At 40.8% G+C, this 24,462-nt stretch overlaps 1 protein-coding gene and 1 pseudogene across 4 annotated transcripts in view; both read right to left on the bottom strand.

Moving 5' to 3' along the window:
• The window catches only part of ARMH3 (armadillo like helical domain containing 3), a 178,824-nt gene that overhangs the window by 84,083 nt on the left and 70,279 nt on the right, over positions 1 to 24,462 (bottom strand). For 3 of the 4 annotated variants that reach the window (XM_036086236.2, XM_078077198.1, XM_078077197.1), the window contains exons 21-22: positions 16,623 to 16,705; positions 15,084 to 15,210 (exon numbers count right to left, since the gene is read on the bottom strand). The exons of the other annotated variant lie outside the window; for it this stretch is intronic. In XM_036086236.2, coding sequence (XP_035942129.1) covers positions 15,084 to 15,210; positions 16,623 to 16,705 — 210 coding nt within the window. The remainder of the gene's footprint in view (positions 1 to 15,083; positions 15,211 to 16,622; positions 16,706 to 24,462) is intronic. 4 annotated transcript variants of the gene reach the window in all.
• LOC118532002 (10 kDa heat shock protein, mitochondrial pseudogene) lies at positions 17,036 to 17,371 on the bottom strand (annotated as a pseudogene).

Raw genomic sequence — 24,462 nt, 5'->3', positions numbered from 1 at the left:
AAAGAATATACAATGGAGAAGAGACAGTCTCTTCAATAAATGGTGTTGAGAAAACTGGATAGCTATATGCAAAAAAAAAAAAAGAAAAGAAACTGGACCACTTCCTTATACCATATACAATAAACTCAAAATGCATTAAAGACCTAAATGTAAAACTTGAAACCATAGAACTCCTAAAAGAAAATATAGGTAGCAGACTCTCGGACATCAATCTTAGCAGTATTTTTTTTGGATCCGTCTCCTCAGCCAAAGGAGGAAAAAGGAAAAATAAACAACTGGGATTCCATTAAAATAAAAAGCTTTTGCATAGAGAAGGAAGGAAAACATCAACAAAACAAACCTACTGAATGGGAGAAGACATTTGCAAATTAATATCCAAAATATATAAAATATATAACGAATTCCTACAACTCAACACCAAAAAAACAATCTAATTAAATAATGAGTGGAAGACTTTGAATAGACATTTTTTCAAAGAAGACATATAGATGGCTAATAGCCATGTGAAAAGATGTTCAACACCATACTCATCAGGGAAATGCAAATCAAAACCGCAATGAGATATCACCTCACCTGTCAAAATGGCTAATAACAAAAGACAAGAAATAACAAGCATTGGCAAGGATAGGATGTGGAGAAAAGGGAACCTTCATGCACTGTTGGTAGGAATGTAAATTAATGCAGCCACCATGGGAACGGTATGAGGGATCTTTAAAAATTAAAAATAAAAACGACCATATGATCTAGCAATTCCACTTCTAGGTATTTATCCAAAGAAAACCAAAACACTAATTTGAAAAGATATCTGCAACCCCATGTTCACAGCAGCATCATTCATAAGAGCCAAGACATGGAAACAATCTAAGTCGCTATCAATGGATGAATGAATAAAGAAGTTGTGGCATATATATACAATGGAATATTATTCAGCTATAAAACACGAGAAAACCCTATTTGTGACAATACAGATGGACCCCAAAGACATTATTCCAAGTGAAATAAGTGACACAGAGAAAGACAAATACTATATGATCTTACTTATATGTGTAATCTAAAAACAAAACAAACACAAACCCATAAAAAAAAGAGATCAGATTTGGGGGTACCAGAGACGGAGGGTAGGGAGAAGGGGAATGGAGGAAGGTGGTCAAAAGATACAAACTTCCAGTTACAGAATAAAGAAGATAAAAAGGGATGTACCCTACAACAGGAGGATTTAGCTAACACTGCTGTATGATATACAGGAAAGCTATTAAAGAGAGTAAAATCCTAAGAGTTCTCATCACGAGGAGAAAAAATTTTTTTCCTTTCTTCCTTTTTTCTTTTTATTGTATCTATGTGAAAAGATGGATGTTAGCTGAACCTACCGTGGCACTCATTTCACTATATATGTAAATCAAACCATCATTCTGTATGCCTTAATCTTCACAGTGATGTGTGCCAATTATTTCTCAATAAAACTGGGGGGAAAATGAAGGTATGCTGCCACTTCCAGCATGGCAGAGTAAAACCACTACAGCCTCTCTCTCTTACTGATTATAGCTAAAAGTCCTGTATTGAATTCAAAGAGTAACTACCTGGGGGCCCTAAAAATTAAGTATAAGCAGACAGATTATAGAGGGGAGTCAAAACTTAGAGAAACACCCACAAAAGGAGTTTCAGGTTATCTTTTCTCCTATTTTTCTTTCAGGCTTTCACAGAGATGCATGATGGAGAAGCTGGGTAGATGCCTAAAACTTCAATAGAAACCTCACCTTTCTGTAGACAGAAACCAGAAAAGGGGGCTTTTGCTGGTCAGAGAACACAAAGAGAATCCTGGACAAACCAGGAGGAAGTGTTCCCCTAATTCTGCATATAATAGTTGCACAATTCTTAGGCTCATGCCTGAGCTGAGCAAATATGGAACAAAGATACAAGCAGCAAAGCAAAGGCTTTAAGAACTGAATGGATATTTGTTTGGGTTTTTTTTAAAGATTTTATTTATTTATTTTGACAGAGAGAGACAGCAAGAGACGGACCACAAGCAGGAGGAGTGGGAGATGGAGAAGCAGGCTTCCCGCCAAGCAGGGAGCCAGATGCGGGGCTCGATCCCAGGACCCTGCGATCATGACCTGAACCGAAGACAGACGCTTAACGACTGAGCCACCCAGGCACCCCCTGAATGGATATTTGGTGGGGTTTGTGTGTGTGTGTTTTAAAGATTTTATTTATTTATTTATTTGAGAGGGAGAAAGAGAGCAGGGAGGGACAGGGGGGAGGGAGAAAGAATCTGAAGCAGACTCCACGCTGAGTGAGGAGCCTGACGTGGAGCTTGATCCCACGACCCGGAGATCATGACCTGAGCCAAAACCAGGAGTCAGACCCTTAACAGAATGAGCCACCCAGGCGCCCCCTGAATGGATTTTTGAACGACAGTCCAAGCCTCAACTAACCCTTGAGTGGTACATGCGTGGACCAGATCCAAAGCAGCACAGAAAAGGCTCTGAAAACTAAACTGGTATTGGAACCACAACCCACAGAGGTGAGGCAGAACTTGTAGTCTAACCCCATCTGCGTTGACTGCCTCCGAAAACCAAACAAACAAATCTCCAGAGGATTATAATTGAACCCTGAGTCTATACAACGTAACATTAAAAATGTCCAAGATGTAATCCAAAATTATTCAATTATTCTCACAGGAGTTAGTGAACCTAAAGATAGAACAGTAGAAACTACTAAATAAGAAGAACAGAAAAAAATGGGAGAAATCAAATAATGCTTCAGGGAAGAGAGGGACAATATCAAAAAGCCTAGCATCTGTGTAATTGTAGTCCAAGAAAAGGAAGAAGAAAGAACTTGGAGCAGAAAAAATTTTGCAGGGGCGCCTGGGTGGTTTAGTCGTTAAGCGTCTGCCTTCGGCTCAGGTCATGATCCCAGGGTCCTGGGATCGAGCCCCACATCGGGATCCCTGCTCAGTGGGAAACCTGCTTCTCCCTCTCCTACTCCCCCTGCTTGTGTTCCCTCTCTCACTGTCTCTCTCTCTGTCAAATAAATAAATAAAATCTTTAAAATTTTTTAAAAAAAATTTTAAAAAAGAATGGCTGAAAACTCCCAAATTTAGTAGAGTCAAGAAGCTCAGCAAATCCCAAACAGGATGAACTCACAGAAAAACCATGCCTAGACAAATCATAATCAAACTGCTAACAGCCAAAGATAAGGGAAAAAATCCTAAAAGAACCTAGAGAAAAACAACATATTACAAACAAGGAAAAAAACGATTAAAATGACCATAGACTTATTTTCAGAAACCATGGAGACCAGAAAAAGGGAAATAACATCTTCAAAATACTTAAAGATAAGAACCTATCAACTCAAAATTCTAAATCCAGCCAAAATACCTGAGAAATGAAGGAAAAAAAATTTTTTTAAATGTTTTATTTACTTATTCATGAGAGTCAGAGAGAGAGAGAGAGAGAGAGAGGCAGAGGCAGAGGGAGAAGCAGGCTCCCCGCCTAGCAGGGAGCCCGATGCGGGACTCGATCTCAGGACCCCGGGATCATGACCTGAGCCGAAGGCAGACGCTTAACCATCTGAGCCACCCAGGCGCCCCTGAAGGAAAATTTTTAAATCTTGTCACCAGGAGGCCTGCTCTAAAGGAACTGCTAAAGAAAATTTTTAAGACTGAGAGAAATAATACCAGAAGGAAATTTGAATCTTCTGGAATAAAAAGAGCAACAGAAATGGAAAATATCTATGTAAATATAAAAAAATATATTTTTCTCTCTGAAATTTTTAGAATAAGGATGATAGTCACAAGGAAAAATTATAGCATTGTCTGGTAGAATTTTCAATGTATGTACATGTAATACATACGACAACTATATCATCAAAGTAAGTGTGAGGGTTGGTGATTACAGAACACTATCTAGTAGAAAACTCTTATATTTTATTGAAGTGATAGAAAACTGGGAGGGCCTGGGTGGCTCAGTTAAGCATCCAACTCTTGATTTCAGCTCAGGTCTTGATCTCAGGGTCATGAGTTTCAAGCCCCATAGTGGGCTGCATGCTGGGTGTGGAGCCTACTTAAAAAAAAAAAAAAAGAGAGAGAGAGCCATGTTAAATATAAAAATATATATAAGTTAATAGTAAAAGGATAGAAAAAGGTAAACATATGGAGGGGCGCCTGCGTGGTTCAGTCGTTAAGCGTCTGCCTTCGGCTCAGGTCATGATCCTAGGGTCCTGGGATCGAGCCCCACTTCGGGCTCCCTGCTCCGTGGGAAGCCTGTTTCCCCCTCTCCCACTCCCCCTGCTTGTATTCCTGCTCTCACTGTGTCTCTCTCTGTCAAATAAATAAATAAAATCTTTAAAAATAAATAAATAAATAAATAAAATAAAAATAAATAAATAAGGTAAACATGGAGACACTAATCAAAAAAGAAAAACCAGGGGTGCCTGGCTGGCTCAGTTGGTATAGCATGCAACTCTTGATCTCAGAGTTGTGGGCTTCAGCCCCACACTGGGTATAGAGATTAAAGATAAAATCTTTGAAAAACAGGGGGAAAAAGAGAAAAACCACAATGGCTGTATTAATATCAGACCAAACAGACTTCAGAACGAGGAATATTACCAGAGATAAAGAGGGACATTACACAATGATAAAAGGTTTAACTCACCAAGATATGATAATCCTAAATGTGTACATATGTGACAGCAAAACTACAAAATATATAAACCAAAAAGTGAAAGAACTGAAAAAATAGACAAACCTACAATTACAGTTAGAGATTGCAACAGCCCTCTCTGTCCCTTTAGAACAAGTACACAAAAAAATATGTGAAAACAGAGACCACATCAAACAACTTGACCAAACTGACACTTATAGAACAGTTTACTCCAAGAGCAAAATCAAGTGCAGAAGAGTCGTTTACCAGGATGGACCGTATTCTGGGCCATAAAACAAGTCTCAATAAATTTCAAAGGACTGAAATCACATAAAGAATATCCTTTGACCAAAACAGAAGTAAACTAAATATTACTAACAGAAAGATATCTGAAAAAATTTAAAAATCCCCAAATTGGGGTGCCTGGGTGGCTCAGTTGGTTAAGTTCTGCCCTGGGCTTGGTCATGATCCCAGGGTCCCAGGATTGAGCCCCGTGTTGGGCTGCCTGCTCAGCAGGGAGCATGCTCCTCCCTCTCCCTCTGCTGCTCCCCCTGCTTGTGCTCTCTGTCAAATAAATGAATAAAATCCTTAAAAAAATTAAAATAAAATTCCCCAAATATTTGGAAATTAAACAAAATAGTCCTAAATAATCCAAAGGTCAAAGAAGAAATCACAAGGGAAATCAGAAAGTATGTTGAACTTGAATGACAATATAAACACAACAAATGAAAATGTCTGAGATGCAACTAAAGTAGTATTTATAGGGAAATTTATAGGACTAAGTATTTATATTAGGAAAAAAAGAAAAGTCTCATATGAATGACCTAAACTTTCATCTTAAGAAACTAGCAAAACTGAAAGGAAGCAACAAGGAGGAAATTAAGAGCAGGAATCTATGAAATAGAAAACTAAAAACCAAGAGACAAAACAAACAAACAAACAAAAAACCACTATGAAACCAAAAGCTAGTTCTTTGAAAAAAAAAAAATCAATAAACCTGAAAAACATATAGCCAGACTGACCAAGAAAAAGAAAATACACAAATTATCAAAATCAGGAATGAAAGAAAGAAAAGACTCTACAGACATTAAAAATGAGTATTACAGTGGTGCCTGGGTGGTTCAGTTGGTTCGGCGACTGCCTTCAGCTCAGGTCATGATCTTGGAGTCCCAGGCTCAAGTCCTCCATCAGGCTCCCTGCTCAGCAGGGAGTCTGCTTCTCCCTCTGACCCTCCCCCCTCTCATGTGCTCTCTCTCTCTCATTCTCTCTCTCTCAAATAAATAAATCTTTTTAAAAAATGAGTATTACAAACAACTATATGCCCATAAAACTTATAACTTAATGAAATAAAACAAATTCCTTGAAAGACACAACCTTCCAAAAGTCACTCTGAAGAAATAGATAATTTAAATAGTCTTAGATCTATTAAAGAAATTGGGTTTATAGTTAAAAACCTTCCAAGAAAGTAAATTCCAGGCCCAGCTCGCTTCACTGACAAATTCTACCAAATATTTAGGAAAAAAAAAAAAACCACTTCTAAACAAATTCTTCCAGAAAATAGATGAGAGAATTTTATGAGGTCAACATTACCTGATACTAAACCCAGAAAATGACATTATAAGAAAATAAAATTACAGACCAATATCCCTCATGAATATGGGCAAATCAAATCCAGCAACACATAAAAATGATACTAAGTTTAAAAAAAAGATACGGGTGCCTGCGTGGCTCAGTTAGTTAACATCTGCCTTTGGCTCAGGTCATGATCTCAGGATCCTAGGATCGAGCCTTGCTCAGGCTTCCTGCTCAGCAGGGGAGTCTTCTTCTCCCTCTCCCTCCACTGCATGTGCTCTCTCTCACGCACCCTTTCTCTTTCAAATAAATATTTTTTTAAATTAAAAAATTAAATAATAAGAAGTTACAATCGGGGCGCCTGGGTGGCTCAGTTGGTTAGGCGGCTGCCTTCGGCTCGGGTCATGATCCTGGAGTCCCAGGATCGAGTCCCGCATCGGGCTCCCTGCTCAGCGGGGAGTCTGCTTCTCCCTCTGACCCTCCCCCCTCTCATGTGCTCTCTCTCAAATAAATAAATAAAATCTTTAAAAAAAAAAAAGAAGTTACAATCATGTGGGGTTGGTTCAACATTCAAAAATTAATCACTATATCAACAGTTTATAGTAGGAAAACCATGTTATCATCTCAATAAATGCTAAAATTTTTAAGATTTTATTTATTTTATATAAAAAAGAGAAAACATGCACGTGAGTGGGGGTAGGGGCAGAAGGAGGGGAAAGAATCCCAAGGAACCTCCACACTGAGCTCGGAGCCCAACACGGGGCTCGACTTCACAACCCTGAGATCATGACCTGAGCCAAAACCAAGAGTGGGATGCTCAACTGACTGAGCCACCCAGGTGCCCCATGCTAAATTTTTTTTAGAGATGTATTTATTTATTTATTTATTTGAGAGAGACAGAGAGAGCATGAGTGGGAGGGGGGGAGAGGTAGAGGGAGAAGCAGACTCCTCACTGGCCAGGGAGCCCAGTGGGTCTCGATCCCAAGACCCTGAGATCATGACCTGAGCCAAAATCAAGAGTCAGACGCTTAACTGACTGACCCATCCAGGCACCCCGACGCTAAAATTTTAAAACAGAATCTGACATTGATTAATGAGAATAACTCTCAGGAAACTAGAAACAAAAGGGAATTTCTTCAGCCTGATAGAGGGCATCTATGAAAAAACCTATAGCTAATGTCACACTTAATGAAGTACTGAATCCTTATTATCTTAAGATTGGAAAAAAGGCAAGTATATCCATTCTCACCACTCTGATTTAATATACTACTAGAGGTCCTAACCAGTGAAATAAGACAAGAAAAAGAATTAAATGGCATACAGATGAGAATGAAAGGAATAAAACTCTTTTTATTCCCAAACTACATAGCTATTTACATAGACAATTCTAAAAAGATTACAAACTACTAAATCTAGTAAGTGAGTTTAGCAAGATGACAAATTCGGAAATCAATAGTCTTTCTATATATTAGCAATGAGCAAATAAAAATTGAAATTCTAAAAAATAACATTTACAATAGCACCAAATTCCATGAAATGCGTTGAGATAAATTTAATAAAATATGTGCAATATGTGCAGTATGTTTGATGAAAAAAATCAAAGAAGACATCAATAAATGTTCATGGGCTATAAGATGTATTACTAAGATGTCAATTTTTCCCAAAAGGATCTATAGATTCATAATATTTTTTTTTAAAAGATATTTATTTGACAGAGAGAGAGAAAAAGACAGAGGGAGAGAGCACAAGCGGGGGAGGGGCAGAGGAAGAGGGAGAAGCAGACTCCCTGCTGAGCAAGGAGCCCAGCGGGGCTCAATCCCATGACCTGAGATCATGATCCAAGCCCAAGGCAGACACTTAACCAACTGAACCACCCAGGTGCCCCTAGATTCATCATAATCTTAATCAAAATTTAAAAAAATCTTAATCAAAATTCCAGTAGGGTTTTAACAAAAACACACTTAAATTTATATGAAAAAGTATCTAAGATAGCCAAAACAATTCTGAAACAGAAGAACAAAGTTGAGGAGCACCTGGCTGGCTCAGTCAGTGGAGCATGAGGCTCTTGATCTCAGGGCTGTGAGTTCAAGTCCCACACTAGGTATAAAAGATTACTTAAAAATAAAATCTTTTTTTTTTTTTTTAAAGATTCTATTTATTTATTTGACAGAGAGAGACACAGCGAGAGAGGGAACATAAGCAGGGGGAGTGGGAGAGGGAGAAGCAGGCCTCCCGCCGAGCAGGGAGCCCGATGCGGGGCTCGATCCCAGGACCCTGGGATCATGACCTAAGCCGAAGGCAGATGCCCAACGACTGAGCCACCCAGGTGCCCCTAAAAATAAAATCTTTAAAAAAATATTGGGGTGCTTGGGTGGCTCAATCAGTTAGGCATCTAGCTCTTGATTTCAGCTCAGGTCATGATCACAGGATTGTGAGATCAAGCTCCACATCGGGATCCACGCTCAGCGAGGAATCTGCTTCTCTCCTTCTCCTTCTGCCCCTCCTCCCGCTCATACTCTCTCTCTCTCTAAAACAAAACCACTTAAAATCCTTTAAAAAAAAAAAAAAGAACAAAGTTGAAGGACTCACACTATCTCTTTCAAGACTTACTTTATAGTAATCAAGAAGTCAGTGTTATTTGTGAAAGGAAAGACACATATAGCAACAGCACAGAATATTTACATATGTAAAGTCTCTTGATTTTTGACAGAATCAATTCAATGGAGAAAGTCTTTATTTATTTATTTATTTTTAAGATTTTATTTGTCTGACAGAGAGAGAGACAGCCAGAGAGGGAACACAAGCAGGGGGAGTGGGAGAGGGAGAAGCAGGCTTCCAGCAGAGAAGGGATCCCAACGTGGGGCTCGATCCCAGGACCCCGGGATCATGACCTGAGCCGAAGGCAGACACTTAACAACTGAGCCACCCAGGCACCCCCATGGAGAAAGTCTTTCAACAAATGGTGCTGAAACAAGTGGACATGCATATTCAAGGCATGAACCCCAATGCAAACCCAGAAGTATATAGAGAAATTAACTTGCACTGAATCTCAGATCTAAATGTCAGGTACTAAAACTATAAAACTTCTAGAAAAAAGAGAGATAATCATTTTATCTTTGGGTTAGAGAAAGATTTCTTAGATACTACACAAAAAGCACAAACCCATAAAAGAAAAAATTAATAAACTGTATTTATCAAAATTAAAAACTTCTTCGATAGTTTGCAACTGAGTCCAAGAAAAATGGAAATCTGCTAGCTGGATTATAACAAAAATCTTTCCCTAATTGGTGGATAAGACTGAAAAATAACAATAAAAAAATTAAAGAAAAAAAAAAAAAAGACTGAAAAATAAAATGGGGTGCCTGGGTGGCTCAGTTCGTTAAGTGTCCAACTCTCGGTTTCAGCTCAGGTCATGATTTCAGGGTCATGTGATCAAGCCCCACATCAGGCTCCATGCTCAGTGCGGAGTCTACTCAAGATTCTTTCCCCTCCCTCTCCCTTCTCCTCTACTCCTCCCCCTGCTCAAGCTCATGCATGCTCTCTCTCTCAAATAAATAAATAAAATTTAAAAGAAAAGAAAAAACAAACAAAAATGTCTTCAATAGACACTGTTAAGAAAATGAAAATACAGGGATGCCTGGGTGGCTCAGCGGGTTAAGCATCTGCCTTCAGCTCAGGTCATGATCCCAGAGTCCTGGGATCAAGTCCTGCATCAGGCTCCTTGCTCAGGGGGGAGCCTGCTTCTCCCTCTGCCTGCCGCTCCTGTGCTCTCTCTTTCTCTCTGACAAATAAATAACAAAACCTTAAAAAAAAAAAAAAAAAATGAAAATGAAAATACAAGCTAAAATCTGGGAGAAAATATTTGCAAAACACGTAACTGATAAAGGACTACTGTGCAAAATATACAAAGAAACCTCACATCTCAAAAAAAACAAACAAACAACCAATTCTCCTTAGAGGAGAACTCTAAATAATCTATGTAGATACTCTCCCCTCAAGGAAGTGGAGCTTAACCTCCCCACCTCCACTACCAACTTCAGTGCTGAGTGTATTTAGTGACTTGCTTCCAAAGAACAGAGTATGAAAAGGGAGGAAAAACCACAACTCTGCATTGGAGAAACTTTGCAAATAGTACCCTGAGCAAGTGATAAAGGTTAATATTGCCAGTGATAAGTCATGTTGATAACATAACATCCAAATGTTATGGAAAGGCCACTTGGACTTTGTGGCATTCTTCCTGAAAACCCAGAACCCCAGTCCAACCCTGAGTAAATCATGAGACAGACCAAAATTAAGGAAGAGTCTCCTGAAAACTGTCAAGGTCATGAAAAACAAACACTAAGAAACTGTCAGACAAGAAGAGACGAAAGAGATATTAGAACTACAAGTAAAATAGATGGAATCCTGGAATACAGTAAGGACATTAGAGGAAAAATTAATAGAATCCAGGGACGCCTGGGTGGCTCAGTCGTTAAGCGTCCGCCTTCAGCTCAGGTCATGATCCCAGGGTCCTGGGATCGAGCCCCACATCGGGCTCCCCGCTCCATGGGAAGCCTGCTTCTCCCTTTCCCACTCCCCCTGCTTGTGTTCCCTCTCTTGCTGTGTCTCTCTCTGTCAAATAAATAAATAAAATCTTTTAAAAAAAGTAATAGAATCCAAATAAAGTCTAGAGTTTAGTTTGTGTGTGTGTGGTAGAAAAAAACATATCATAAAATTTACTGTCTTAGCCATTTTTAAGTGTATTACTCAAAAGTGTTAAGTATGCTTACATTGTTGCAAAACAGATCTCCAGAACCTTTTTATCTTGCAGAACTGAAGCTCTATACCTATTAAACAACTCCCTTTGCACCCTCCCCCCATCCCTTGGTAACCACCATTCCATTTTCTATATCTACAAATTTGACTATTTTAGGTACCTCACGTAAGTGGGACCATACAATATTGTCCTTTTGTGGACTGGTTTATTCACTTAGCATGATATTCTCAACATTCATCCACACTGTAGCATGTAACAGATTTCCTTCCTTTTCAAGGCTGCATATATCCATTCATCCATTAATGGACATTTGGGTTGTTTTCATCTCTTGGCTATTGTGAATAGTGCTCCTATGAACGTGGGTATGCAGTATTTTTTTTAATGGGCAAAAGATCTTCAAAACCAAACAAGATGGCAAATAAGAACAGGAAAGATGTTCAACATCATTACTCATTAGGGAAATACAAACTAAAACCATAATGAGATATTCCCACACACCTGTAAGAAGCCAAAAACCAACCAACCAACCAACAAACCAGTACTGGCTGGAGGGACTACAACTCATATATTGCTGAAGGGAATGTAAAATAGTACCTCTCTTTGGAAAACAGTCTGGTGTTTTTCTTTATAAGAAACATATACTTAACCATGATAGCCAAAAACCCATTCATAGGTATGTAACCGGGTGAAATGAAAGCCTGTGTTCACATAAAACCCTGCACAATGATGGTCACAGGGGCTTCATTCATAATCGTTAAAAACTGGAAACCTCCCAAATGTCCTTCAACTGAGAAATGGATAAACTAAGCTGGCATAGTCCTATAACAGGATATTATTCCACGATAAAAAGGAATAAACAGGGGCGCCTGGGTGGCTCAGTCGTTTAAGCGTGTGCCTTTGGCTCAGGTCATGATCCCAGTTTCCTGGGATCAAGTCCTGCATCAGGCTCCCTGCTCGTGCTCTCTCTCACTCTCTCTCAAATAAATAAAAAAAATTTTTTTTAAAAAGGAATAAACTACTGATACATGCATCAACATGGATGAATTTCAAATAAATTACTATGTAAAAGAAGCCAGACTCAAAAGACTATACAATCTCATCTTTGGGTTTTTTTTTGAAAAAACAGAACTATGAAAAAAAGGAAAAAGAAAAACTCTGAGACCAGGGAACAGATTCGTGGCTGCTGAGGGTTTAGGGTGAGTGAAGGAGTTGACCTCACAAGAGCACAAGAGACATTCCTGGGATGATGAAACTCTTTTATATCGTGATTTTTTGTGATAATTACACTTTTATACACATTTGTCAAAACTCAGAATTGTACATTAAAAACCATACATGTAAATTATACCTTTAAAAAACTTGACTTAAAAAACTAAATGTTGGGCGCCTGGGTGGCTCAGTTGGTTAAGCAACTGCCTTCGGCTCAGGTCATGATCCTGGAGTCCCGGGATCGAGTCCCGCATCGGACTCCCTGCTCAGCGGGGAGTCTGCTTCTCCCTCTGATCCTCCCCCTCTCATGCTCTCTGTCTCCCATTCTCTCTCTCAGATAAATAAATAAAAAATCTTTAAAAAAAAAAAAACAAAAACTAAATGTTGGGCGCCTGGGTGGCTCAGTTGGTTAAGCGACTGCTTTCGGCTCAGGTCATGATCCTGGAGTCCCCGGATCGAGTCCCGCATCGGGCTCCCTGCTCAGCAGGGAGTCTGCTTCTCCCTCTGACCCTCCCCCCTCTCATGTGCTCTCTCTCGCTCTCTCTCTCTCTCAAATAAATAAATAAAATCTTTAAAAAAAAAAAAAAAAAAAAACTAAATGTTTTAGGGCGCTCTGGGTGGCTCAGTCAGTTAAGCATGTGCCTTCGGCTCAGGTCATGATCCCAGGGTCCTGGGAACAAGTCCTCCATCGGGCTCCCTGCTCAGCGGGGAGTCTGCTTCTCCCTCTGACCCTACCCCCTGCTCGTGATCTCTCTCTCTCTCACTCTCTCTCTCAAACACATAAATAAAATCTTAAAAAACAAAACTGTTTTTTCATCATACTTTATACAAAATGGAAAGCACTGAAACATGCTCTTTGTTGTGTTTCATTTAGCGAAATTTTTCATTTTCCTATTTGTGATCTCCTGGTTCACATTTTAATTGCCTTGGCAGATTTGAGCATGCCCAGATATCCTCTCTTATCTTGTTGCTGTAGCTACAAGGGCTTACCTCATTTGACTGTGCACATGGCCCAGTTGAGTAGGTATATCAGGCTTCTATAAAATATCTCCCCCACTCCAACTCTCCTTCCTTTCCTCATTGAAAGACATCTTTATTCATCTATTAATGGATGCTAAGGCCTCTGAGGCAGCTCTTCACCCTTGGAAAATTCTACATTCTCGAAAACAAGGATATTGGTAAAGCTGGGTGAACACAAAACCACATTAGAACACTGAGCACATTTGGCAATAGGAAGTCTGCTAAAGGGTTCTCATGGAAGACTTCCTAGCTCCTAAAAAAAGACCATGTGTCTTGATATGACAACTGGAACTTGTTATTCTCAGGGGAGCTGACCTGATGCTAAAGCTATTATACTAAGAAAGAAAGTGGAGAAACAGAAAACACCCGGGTCCTTGAGCATCGGATCACATCTTTCTGGAAGTGTCATTCCTTAGAATTCTTGCAAAGTGAAATAATTTTCCTATTGTTCAAGGTAGTTTAAGTCAGAGTTTTTTGATACTTGCAGGTGAAAACATCCTACTAATACAAGGCCCTACTCCCACTGCCTAAGATGTCATAGCAAAGCTATATGTGGCTCTTAAAAGTTTTTCTCTACTGCTCTAAAAAAGAAAATCTATTAGAAAAACATTTTGTCGGGGCGCCTGGGTGGCTCAGTTGTTAAGCATCTGCCTTCGGCTCAGGTCATGATCCCAGGGTCCTGGGATCGAGCCCCACATCGGGCTCCCTGCTCGGCAGGAAGCCTGCTTCTCCCTCTCCCACTCCCCCTGCTTGTGTTCCCTCTCTCGCTGTGTCTCTGTCAAATAAATAAATAAAATCTTTATTAAAAAAAAAAAAAAAAGAAAGAAAAATTTTGTCCTCCTAGGCAATCCTTCTTTTCTACTGTTTGCTTCTACGCTTTCTCCTAGTACTTGTTCCAAATCCCCTCTAGTTTGCACTTGATATGGGAGAGAGTTTTTACAAATAGTCCCAACAAAAGGGATAAAGCAAACTAATCTGTAGTGACAGGAAGCAGACTGGTGGTTGCCCAGAGATAGAAAGCAAGGGACAGAGGTGGTTAGAGGTGGTAGGAGGGACATAAAGGGATAAAGGAAACTTTTGGCAGGTGACGGATATGTTCATTATCTTGAGTGTAGTGAAAGCTTCGTATATATAGATGTATGTCAAAACTTATCAAAAATTGCATACTTTAAACAAGTGCAGTTTATTATATATCAATTATACCTCAATAAAGCTAGTAAGTGAGGGTTTGTTTGTTTTTTTTTAAAGCTTTAGTGAGGGGCTTTCTGTTTCTGTGGAATCTACAGAAACCTTTCCTGACCTTTCAAATTCCAGGTAGGTTTGTAGACTCTTCACTCAAATTTACAGAAATACATGTCCTCTTTCAGAAATAAGTTATATTTACTATGGCCACAAAGTAAATTTTCACTGAGCCAATCACCAAAAGGATGGCAAGAGAGATTTTTATCTACTGCCCACTTCTTCTTGTAGGTTATGCTAAAAATACATAGGTACATTAAAACTCTTTAAAATCCTGTACCTTCTCAAATCACACAATGTTCTTTTGGGATCCAAGCTCTTCTATTTGCCGCTGTCAATTTCCACCCACTCTTTCACTCCCATCTCACTGGCAGTCACTAAATCCACAAGCCTACCTACTTTCTCTCTCTCTCACAAACATAAGGGCTATAGGGCTGCTAACCAGCTTTGTCCTGAGATGAATTTTGAGTTCCCAAAATCAAAGAACTCCACATATAACTTCCTATTGCCTGAGAAGAGACTTCTAGATTTCTGTGCCAAGCAGGGAACCAAGCAACTAGCAGAGAATCTTTTGTAGTCTTTTCCTCTTACATGCCAAAAATTGCAGCTGATGGCGGGGAGGGGAGTAAAAAGAAAAGACAGCTTACCCATAGAGTAGAGGTTGTCAAAGCTCTGGTGCATGCGGATAATCTCATAGTAGAGTTCATCATAGCTGCTGGGAGTGGGCAGGAATGTGTCGCCATATGTGATAAACATATTAAATAGGTTCACAATCTAAAAAAGAAGCAAAAGGGGTGCCTGGGTGGCTCAGTTGGTTAAGCGTCTGCCTTCGGCTCAGGTCATGATCCCAGGGTCCTGGGATCAAGCCCCGCATCGGGCTCCCTGCTCAGCAGGAAGCCTGCTTCTCCCTCTCCCACTCCCCCTGCTTGTGTTCCCTCTCTCGCTGTATCTCTGTCAAATAAATAAATAAAATCTTTAAAAAATTTTCAAAAATAAATAAATAAATAAAAAAGAAGCAAAAGCCCATACACAGGCATCATGCTATGAAGACCAGAAGGGTATTGTCAGTAGTATGCTGTAGCCTGTTCTTATTGGCTTGTAAGAGCCGACTGTTAAAATTTTCAGGAATTTTGTGAGCTGGTTGTTTAACAAAAAAGCCATTATTACAAATTGACATATAAACTTACAATTCAATAAATTACATTAAAATGAAGGTAATACTCAAACTTACAACTTCCTAATTACTTTCTATCTTTTAGTATTATTTATGTTCTTGAGATTAATTTACACTTCTTATACCTGTGTGGTAGGAATATCATATAATGGTGTGTTATTGCTCATCTCCCCAGCTCTACATTCAACAATGTCACATTGTCAGCTTGAAATTGGCCATGATGGGAATAGTTGTACCATAGAAATCCACAAATGCTACAAATCAGGGCTTTTTCCCCTCAAATGTTAAACATTTATGAACACACTGGGTAACAACCTGAGAAGACAGTCAAAACGCACAATGTCCTCCTTCTACCCCAAGTAACCAGTCAGATAAATAGGCATCTATAATGTCCCTCTGAAACCAAGTGCAGCCATGATGGAACCATTCATCTGGCTGGGACACCTCCAGAGGCTTTGCTCTGTACCAACATAGAGACTATAGTAGCCTAGTAGTTCAGTCTCTCACCGGGGACCAAGGCTCACAGAGATCTGACCCATACCTGTCCCTACCAAACAATACACTCTCATGAAAGAGAAAGAGTCTCAAGTTTGCCAAAGACATAGGTGAGAGAGGAAGAGTGGGAAGCACCAGTCTAGAGATTCAAATCCAAAAGGAAAATAAAGGCCTGACTCCCCCTACGCCTTAGTCCCCAGAATACTAGCTCCTGTTTCAACCTGGCCTATCTATCTTAGGGTATGGCTTCAGAAAAAGGGGGAAAAAATGTTTTTAATTGAAGTACAATTGACACACATTACATTAGTTTCAGGTGTATAACATAGTGACTCAACAAGTCTATACATCATGCTATGCTCACGACAAGTGGAACTACCGTCTGTCCCCATGTAACACCATTACAACACCACTGACTATACTCCCTATGCTGTACCTTTTATCCCCATGACTTATTCTTTCCACAACTAGAAGCCTGTACCTCCCACTCCCCTTAAGAAATATTTTTTTTGTTACTCACCATAAGGGCTAATGTAAAAATGTTGTGTTTGGCCAGAAGTACAGTCTCATTTGACATAAGGAACTTCAGCAAATTTATCAAGGCTTTAAAAAAAAAAAAAAGACATCAACAAGGTATTCAAAGAATAATTAATAAAGAATCAAACAATGAAAATAGATTTAAGAAATCCAAATAGGGCTAGAACAAGAAAGTCACAGCTACCAAGAATTTTTTAAAAGCACGTAAGGTAGATATATCTAAAGCAAGCAGTGACTTTCCCAAGCACATATCTGTTTATCTGCTCTTAGAAGGTTTTTAAAAATCTACTTCTTTGTACCACTTTTTTTTTATATACTATTAGTTTATCATAAAAGAGAGACACAAAAATTACATGATGAAAGATTACACAACTTCACTGGAATGGGCAGCTTCACTTAATGCCATTTCAATAATGATTTCTTTCAGTCTACATACTTTCCGAGAATGTCACCATCTCTAAATAAGAAATAATCCTTATCATCTAGAACTACTTTGGTGCTTCCATATTCTGAGAGAAGAACTTGATCTTGAACTTTCATACTAACTGGTTGAATTTCTCTACCCTTTCCTTTAGAGCCCAATCTAACAGCTACTACTGTTGCTTGCAATACAGTTCCTTGAGATTTTTCTGGAAGCATAATGCCTCCTCTGGTTACAGTTTTGGCAGCTCTCCTTTCCACTAAAAGTTGGCAAAAGAGGGGAAGAAACTTTCTAAACATCTGTCCTGCCATGACTCCAGCTGCTGCAAGGGAGACCCACAGTTTGACCTCTTTGTGCCACTTCTTTAATAGCAATTAAACTTGGAAATCTGACTACAAAAGGACATCTTAGGGGCTCCTGGGTGGCTCAGACAGTTAAGCTTCTGATTCTTGGTTTTGGCTCTGGTCATGATCTGATGCATCCAGCTCTGTGCTCAGTGAGGAGTGTGCTTGAGATTCTCTCCCTCTGCTCTCTCCCCCCCTCTCTAAAATAAACAAACAAATGTTTTAAAAGGGGGGGGGGGCGCCTGGGTGGCTCAGTTGTTAAGCGTCTGCCTTCGGCTCAGGTCATGATCCCAGGGTCCTGGGATCGAGCCCCGCATCGGGCTCCCTGCTCCGCGGGAAGCCTGCTTCTCCCTCTCCCACTCCCCCTGCTTGTGTTCCCTCTCTCGCTGTGTCTCTCCCTGTCAAATAAATAAATAAAATCTTAAAAAAAAAAAAGAAAAAGGACCTCTTGTATTCCAAATTTACTCCCACACAGTGATTTCCCCACCAAATTTGTTCAATTTATAGATCAAAATGAGGATCCCCCTCTCATCCTAGGCTAATGGCATGTCATTTCACAATGTTTTAGCTTTGCATTTGTTTCAAACATCATAGCTAAGAGGGGCACCTTTCAATTCTTTTTTTTTTTTTTTTTTTTTTAAGATTTTTTATTTATTTATCTGAGAGAGAGAATGGGAGACAGAGAGCATGAGAGGGGGAGGATCAGAGGGAGAAGCAGACTCCCCGCTGAGCAGGGAGTCCGATGCGGGACTCGATCCCGGGACTCCAGGATCATGACCTGAGCCGAAGGCAGTTGCTTAACCAACTGAGCCACCCAGGCGCCCGCACCTTTCAATTCTAACTGGTCACCAGATGGGCCAACTATACTGCACTTCAGCTCCAGATGGGAAGAGAGCTCAGGAAGAGAAAAAAAAGCCCCTAACTGTTCAAACAAAAGTACAGCTTACCCTTTCCTCTCTCAACCATGACAACATTTACCAAAAAGGTCCCCTTTCTCCCTGATATGCTTAATGAGGATTAAAACCCAGGCAACCTCAGTTAAAAGACTGACTGCCAAATACCTAGCTTAACACTGTAGGTATAAAGACATTTTTGCAAATAAATATTAAGCATAAAAGAAATCATCAGTTGCCTGTTCTCTTTCACCCACACCCATGAAGTAAATCCTACTTCTGTGCCCATCATGACTACTGCCGCTGTACCTACCTCCCCTACTTGATGGGAAACTATGAAGAAGGGGTTCAGCAGCTGCAACCAATTGGTGGTCCTTCTGTCTTCTCCCCCTAAACCTTCTCTACTCCCACGGACACAAAAAAAGACTTGACCTCTCCTTTTCTAAGACCATATCTGCTTCTTTGCCGGCAAAGAAGTCCATTTGTCTGAGCTTTGTGTGAAGTTTACTACCCTTCGAGAAGAGATGTGAGCTTTGATTTGAAACAGCAGGGAATGATGAGTAGGAGTAAGACTCTCCAGATACTTGCTGCCTGCCACACAACACTCCTTACTCTCAACCTCTGAAATCACAGGTATAGTAAAGAAACAGCAGGCAAGGAAAAGTACAAGGGCCTGTCTACGTTCTATTTCTAAAGCCTGAATCTTCCCCTCAAATGGTAAAAAAGCCTTGCTAGAGATGAAGGTCATAGGCACCCTCATTTATGAACTCTTCACCCTTGCACTGACTCAAGTTCTCTGAGGTTTCATAATGGAAAGGCAAATGACAGGCAGCTGGCCCTTTTGATGTTATCTGTTAACAAGCAAACTGTTGGACTAGACCCCAAAAAAAGCTCCATAGGAGCCCATTCTTGATCACACGACCTGCTTAACTCCTACCAGGAGCTCAGAGAATAAAGGGGACTAGCTAACATCCATATAAAAATGACTAACCCAGCCCAAACCTCTCTCTTTAATAAGATCATCTTGCCGAGTTATTTAAGGGCTGCCCACTCTACCCACTACCCCCAGAGCTTAGCAAGCCCTGTTAATGGGTAAATCACCTGACAATCAGACTCTAAAAACTCACAGGAGACAAGAGAAAAGGATGGGTAAGAGCACGTGGTGCTGGGTAGAACAGCAAAACATAATGGCTGGAGAGAGACAAAGCAGCTTTTGCACACGTCCAATCAATGAGGGCTTCTGTCCCTAGCACACGCAGCACAAAGATGCAACCTCAGCAGTGGTTATGTGGTAATTAAGGAGCAGAAAACCTGGAGAAAAGGAAGTGGGAGCGATGATTTATTGCTCCTCTGCTGGACTACAGCTAGTTTTGATCTCTGGGATTCAGAGTCAGGGATGACAAAGTGATAAATATAAGGGGAGGAAGAGAGCAAGTCCGGCACAGGCCAAGAAGCAACCTGTGTCCCAACTACCACAGACATCAGTGAAGCCAAACAGTTTTGAGAAGGAGAATTCAGCACTGCAATACTCTGAGAGTCAATGCCAGGGAGAACCTGCATTCTACCCCTGATAATTCAGGCAGACCTCTACTCCGCCCCCCACCCCAACCTCCAAAAAAGGCCAGAGTTTTCTCACCTGGAAGTGGTCATTCTCTAGAGGAAATTTAATAGGCAGAGAAAATGAACAAAGCAACCTCAAAATTGGCTCCCACAAGCCTCTGACATCAGGGACCACAATTCCTCCTCAAGAGGGAATGCCCCAACATCCCATGGAATAGTGCTTTTTGAAAATCCTTCATCATCACCCTGACTTTGCACTCATTCTGTCAACTGTTCGGTGTCCTCTACATCACTACACACACATGGTCTGCTGTCCTTTGACCTGATGTATTGGAAGTTCTAAGTCTGTGAGGCTTCAGCATAGCTGATTTTTGGAACTAGAAAGGACTTTAGAGATCATATAATCCAGTTCCTTCATTTTTGGATTAGAAAACACTTCTTCCCCCCACCACCCCAAGTACCTAGTGACTAAGCTGAGACTAGAACCTGGTCTCCTGTTTAGCATTCTTTTGCCATTCCACTAAGATTAAATAAAGGTGCCAGATGGAGTTAAATGTTAAAGGGAGGGAAGCTTACCTATAAATGGTGTGCTTAGATTTGCTGACTACACTGTTCCCAACACTTCTCTTGACTCTGGTTTATAACTTTCTCCACCTAATGGCTATTCCAGGTTATTTTCATGAATCTGGTCCACTCTTTCTCTTGGTCCTGAGCTACTTATTAAGAGTACAGGTGCATGGGGCGCCTGGGTGGCTCAGCCGTTAAGCGTCTGCCTTCGGCTCAGGTCATGATCCCAGGGTCCTGGGATCGAGCCCCACATCGGGCTCTCTGCTCAGTGGGGAGTCTGCTTCTCCCTCTCCCACTCCCCGTGCTTGTGTTCCCTCTCTCTCTGTCTCTGTCAAATAAATAAATAAAAAATCTTAAAAAAAAAAAAAAGAGTACAGGTGCTTAATACCTCATTATTACCTTTCTACTGCCCATTCGCAACTTGGGAAAGACTCCCAAGTAGCTTCTCTCAGCATCAACTGCCTCAGCAGGGCCTCTGTATCTGCTCTCGTTGTTCTTCTCTACAGCTCACCTATCACACACCTTTTTCCCCTTTTCTCTGTTTCTGCCTCCTTTGTAGTATCTTAGAAGAAAGAAAGAAAGAAAGAGAGAGAGAAAGAAAGAAAGAGAGAAAGGGGGAGGGAGGGAGGGAAAGAGAGGGAGGAGGGAGGGAGGATGGGTGGGAGGGAGGGAGTGAGGGAGGGAGGGAAGGAGAGAAACAGCATGTAACTGTCAACTAAAACTGTTCCTATCCCCCTCGCTCAGCTTTGTCCTCTTTAAAACTAAGATCTGAACATGGAATGTGATTGGATCTGGACTTTAAAGGGAGCCAAGGGCACGTGGGTGGCTCAGTTAAGTGTCCAACTCTTGATTTCAGCTCAGGTCATGATCTCAGGATCGTGAGATCAAGCCAGTGTCAGCCTCCCCACTCAGCAGGGAGTCTGCTGGAGATTCTCTCTCCCTCTCCCTTTGCCCCTCCCCCTGCTCGTGCACACGCACATGCTCTCACTCGCCCTCTCTCTCTCTAAAATAAATAAATCTTAAAAAAAAATAAAATAAAGGGAGGCAAGATCCCCTTTCTTTACGCAAAATCAGAACTGAAACAAAACAAGACAAAAAACACTGGTATAAATAATTAATAGCCAAGCTTATTCATAAGCTGTTATGGTATAGAGCTATGCATAGGATTTAACTGCCGGCCAAAGAAGAGAACAGCTTCTTATCAGACAGGGGCAGGTCAAGGACACTAGAGAACTGGCACTCAGGATCTCAGTGCCAACGCATAAGTAGCACAGAGCTCATCCTGGCTGGCTCCTGGCTCACCACTCTCCACATTCGCGCGTGCACACACACACACACACACACACACACACATTTTTAGAAATCTGACACCACTTGGTGTCATCTGGGCACATGACCAGCCAAACTGTTCCACAGATAGTCACAGAAGTAGCAGTACATAGAGAGAAGAGTTAAGATAACTATAAAAGATAAGAGGTTGGTTGTATAAACATAACATTGTTAACTAGTCATATGTCTGTAAGAGTTTGGTATCAAGTACATGTTGTAGTCATTGTGGAGATAAGGGGAGCAGGATGTCCTTTCTTTTTATTTTTTTTTTTATTTTTTTTTTAGATTTTTTATTTATTTATTTGAGAGAGAATGAGAGACAGAGAGCATGAGAGGGGGGAGGGTCAGAGGGAGAAGCAGACTCCCTGCTGAGCAGGGAGCCTGATACGGGACTCGATCCCGGGGCTCCAGGATCATGACCTGAGCCGAAGGCAGTCGCTTAACCAACTGAGCCACCCAGGCGCCCTGTCCTTTTTTTTAAATATAACCTTTTGGTTTACCATGTTTCCAACTTTTTTGAAGATTTTTTTATTTTAGAGATAGAGGGAGAGAGAGAGAGTTGGGGGGAGAGCAGAGGGAGAGGGACAAGCAGACTCCCCGCTGAGCGTGGAGCCTGACAACTGGAGGCTCAATCGCACTACCCTGAGATCATGACCTGAGCGGAAACCAAGAGTCAGACGCTTAACTGATGAGCCACCCAGGAGCCCCTCCAATTTTTAAATAGTTTTTATAAGGGGAGAAGAGGCTAATATAAGCCCCTCCTTACCAAAGACTTGATGCTTAGTCTGAGATATTTCCAAAGAAGAAGGGCCTATGTTATAGTAACTCAACACTGTGTAAATAGTGTTGCCCATTTGGTGAGCAATGGCTGCTCATCCCCACAAAACAGAATGGCAGAGCTTATTGCAGAGAGTATCCTTTTAGATGCAGACAATCTTCGTAGTTGAAACCTTCCAGGCCTTAACAGACAATTCTCATCAGCTTCCATCCTCCATAGCCCCAGGAATGCGCTGCCCCAAAACGCCAATGCCAGACAGACATACCATATAAAGGAATGTATCATATCTTCTTGCTGACTGACAACTACAAGCTAATAACTGTGCCAGAAGCTCGCACAAAGTATCTCAAACCTTCCTCTTTTCTACTGCCCTCTATGTGACACCTTAAAAAGAGACTTAACTACAGAAGTCACCTGCCCCAAACTACACTCGTCTCTTTTCAAAGGGAGAAACACAGTGGCCATAAGTGGCAAGGGAGGTAACATATATATCTTTTTAAAGATTTTATTTATTTGACAGAGAGAGAGAGAGACAGCGAGAGAGGGAACACAAGCGGGGGAGTGGGAAAAGGAGAAGCAGGCTTCCCGCGGAGCAGGGAGCCCGACACGGGGCTCGACCCCAGGACCCTAGGATCATGACCTGAGCTGAAGGCAGACGCTTAACCAACTGAGCCACCCAGGCGCCCCGGGAGGTAACATATATTAAGTGCCTGCTAGATGCTAAGCATTATGTAAAGCACTTAAAGTACATTATTCTCATCAAATCCCCTTAACTATCCAATGAAGAAGGTATTATTGGTCCCAATTTACAGATGACCAAATTGAAACTCAGAAAGGTTAAATAAGTTACTCAAAGCCACATAGCTAGTTGGAGCTAAACTGCATTAAGGGCAACATATTGGGAAGAAGGTCCATGAACTCCCCCTGCCAAGGTCTGTACAACTGTACTGGTTCCTCCTAAATTTAAATTAAAGAAACATTTGTTGACGGTGGGGGAGCTAGCTATCTAGGGTCAACACCTATATTTGCAATCCAAACCATAACTTTAGTCAGAACTCCACTGATCAGGCCCTCATACATCAAAGTGGCCAATGAAAAAAATCCTGTAAGTTCAAGTGCATCTCTCTCATAAGAATATGAGGATTTAAAAAAAAAAGAACATGAGGATTTCACCCCACTGACCTGGGACACTTTAACCTCCACACTCTCAAAAAACAAGAGGTGAAAAGGAAGGACTTGAACAAGTATTTATACACCCATGCTCATAGCAGCATTATTCACAATAGTCAAAAGGTAGAAGCAACCCAATATCCAATAAACAAAATGCAGTGTATACAAACAATGGAATAATATTCAGGCTGAAAAAGGAAGGAAATTCTGACACATGCTACAACATGGATGAATCATGAAGACAGTATGCGAAGTAGAAAAAGTCAGTCACAAAAAGACAAATACTGAATGATTCAACTTATATGACTAGAGTAGTCAATTCACAGAGATAGAAAGTAGAATGGTGGTGGCCAGGAGCACGGGGAAGGAGAAATGTAGAGTTATTGTTTATTGGGTACAGAGAGTTTCAGTTTCGGAAGATGAAAAAATTCTGGAGACGGAAGGTGGAAATATTTACAACAATGATGTGAATATACTTAATGCCACTGAACTGTACATTTAAAAATGGTTAAATTTGGGGCGCCTGGGTGGCTCAGTCGGTCAAGTGACTGCCTTTGGCTCAGGTCATGATCTTGGAGTCCCAGGATCGAGTCCCACATCGGGCTCCCTGCTCAGTGGGGAGTCTGCTTCTCCCTCTGACCCTACCCCCTCTCGGGCAATCTCTCTCACTCTCTCTCAAATAAATAAATAAAATCTTTAAAAAAAAAATGGTTAAATTTTATGTTATGTATGTTTTACCAATTAAAAACAAACAAGAGGTC

Source organism: Halichoerus grypus, chromosome 7 (genome assembly GCF_964656455.1).
Source record: "Halichoerus grypus chromosome 7, mHalGry1.hap1.1, whole genome shotgun sequence".
In the NCBI taxonomy this organism is placed as follows: domain Eukaryota; kingdom Metazoa; phylum Chordata; class Mammalia; order Carnivora; family Phocidae; genus Halichoerus; species Halichoerus grypus.
This window is presented reverse-complemented; position numbering and strand designations above follow the sequence as displayed.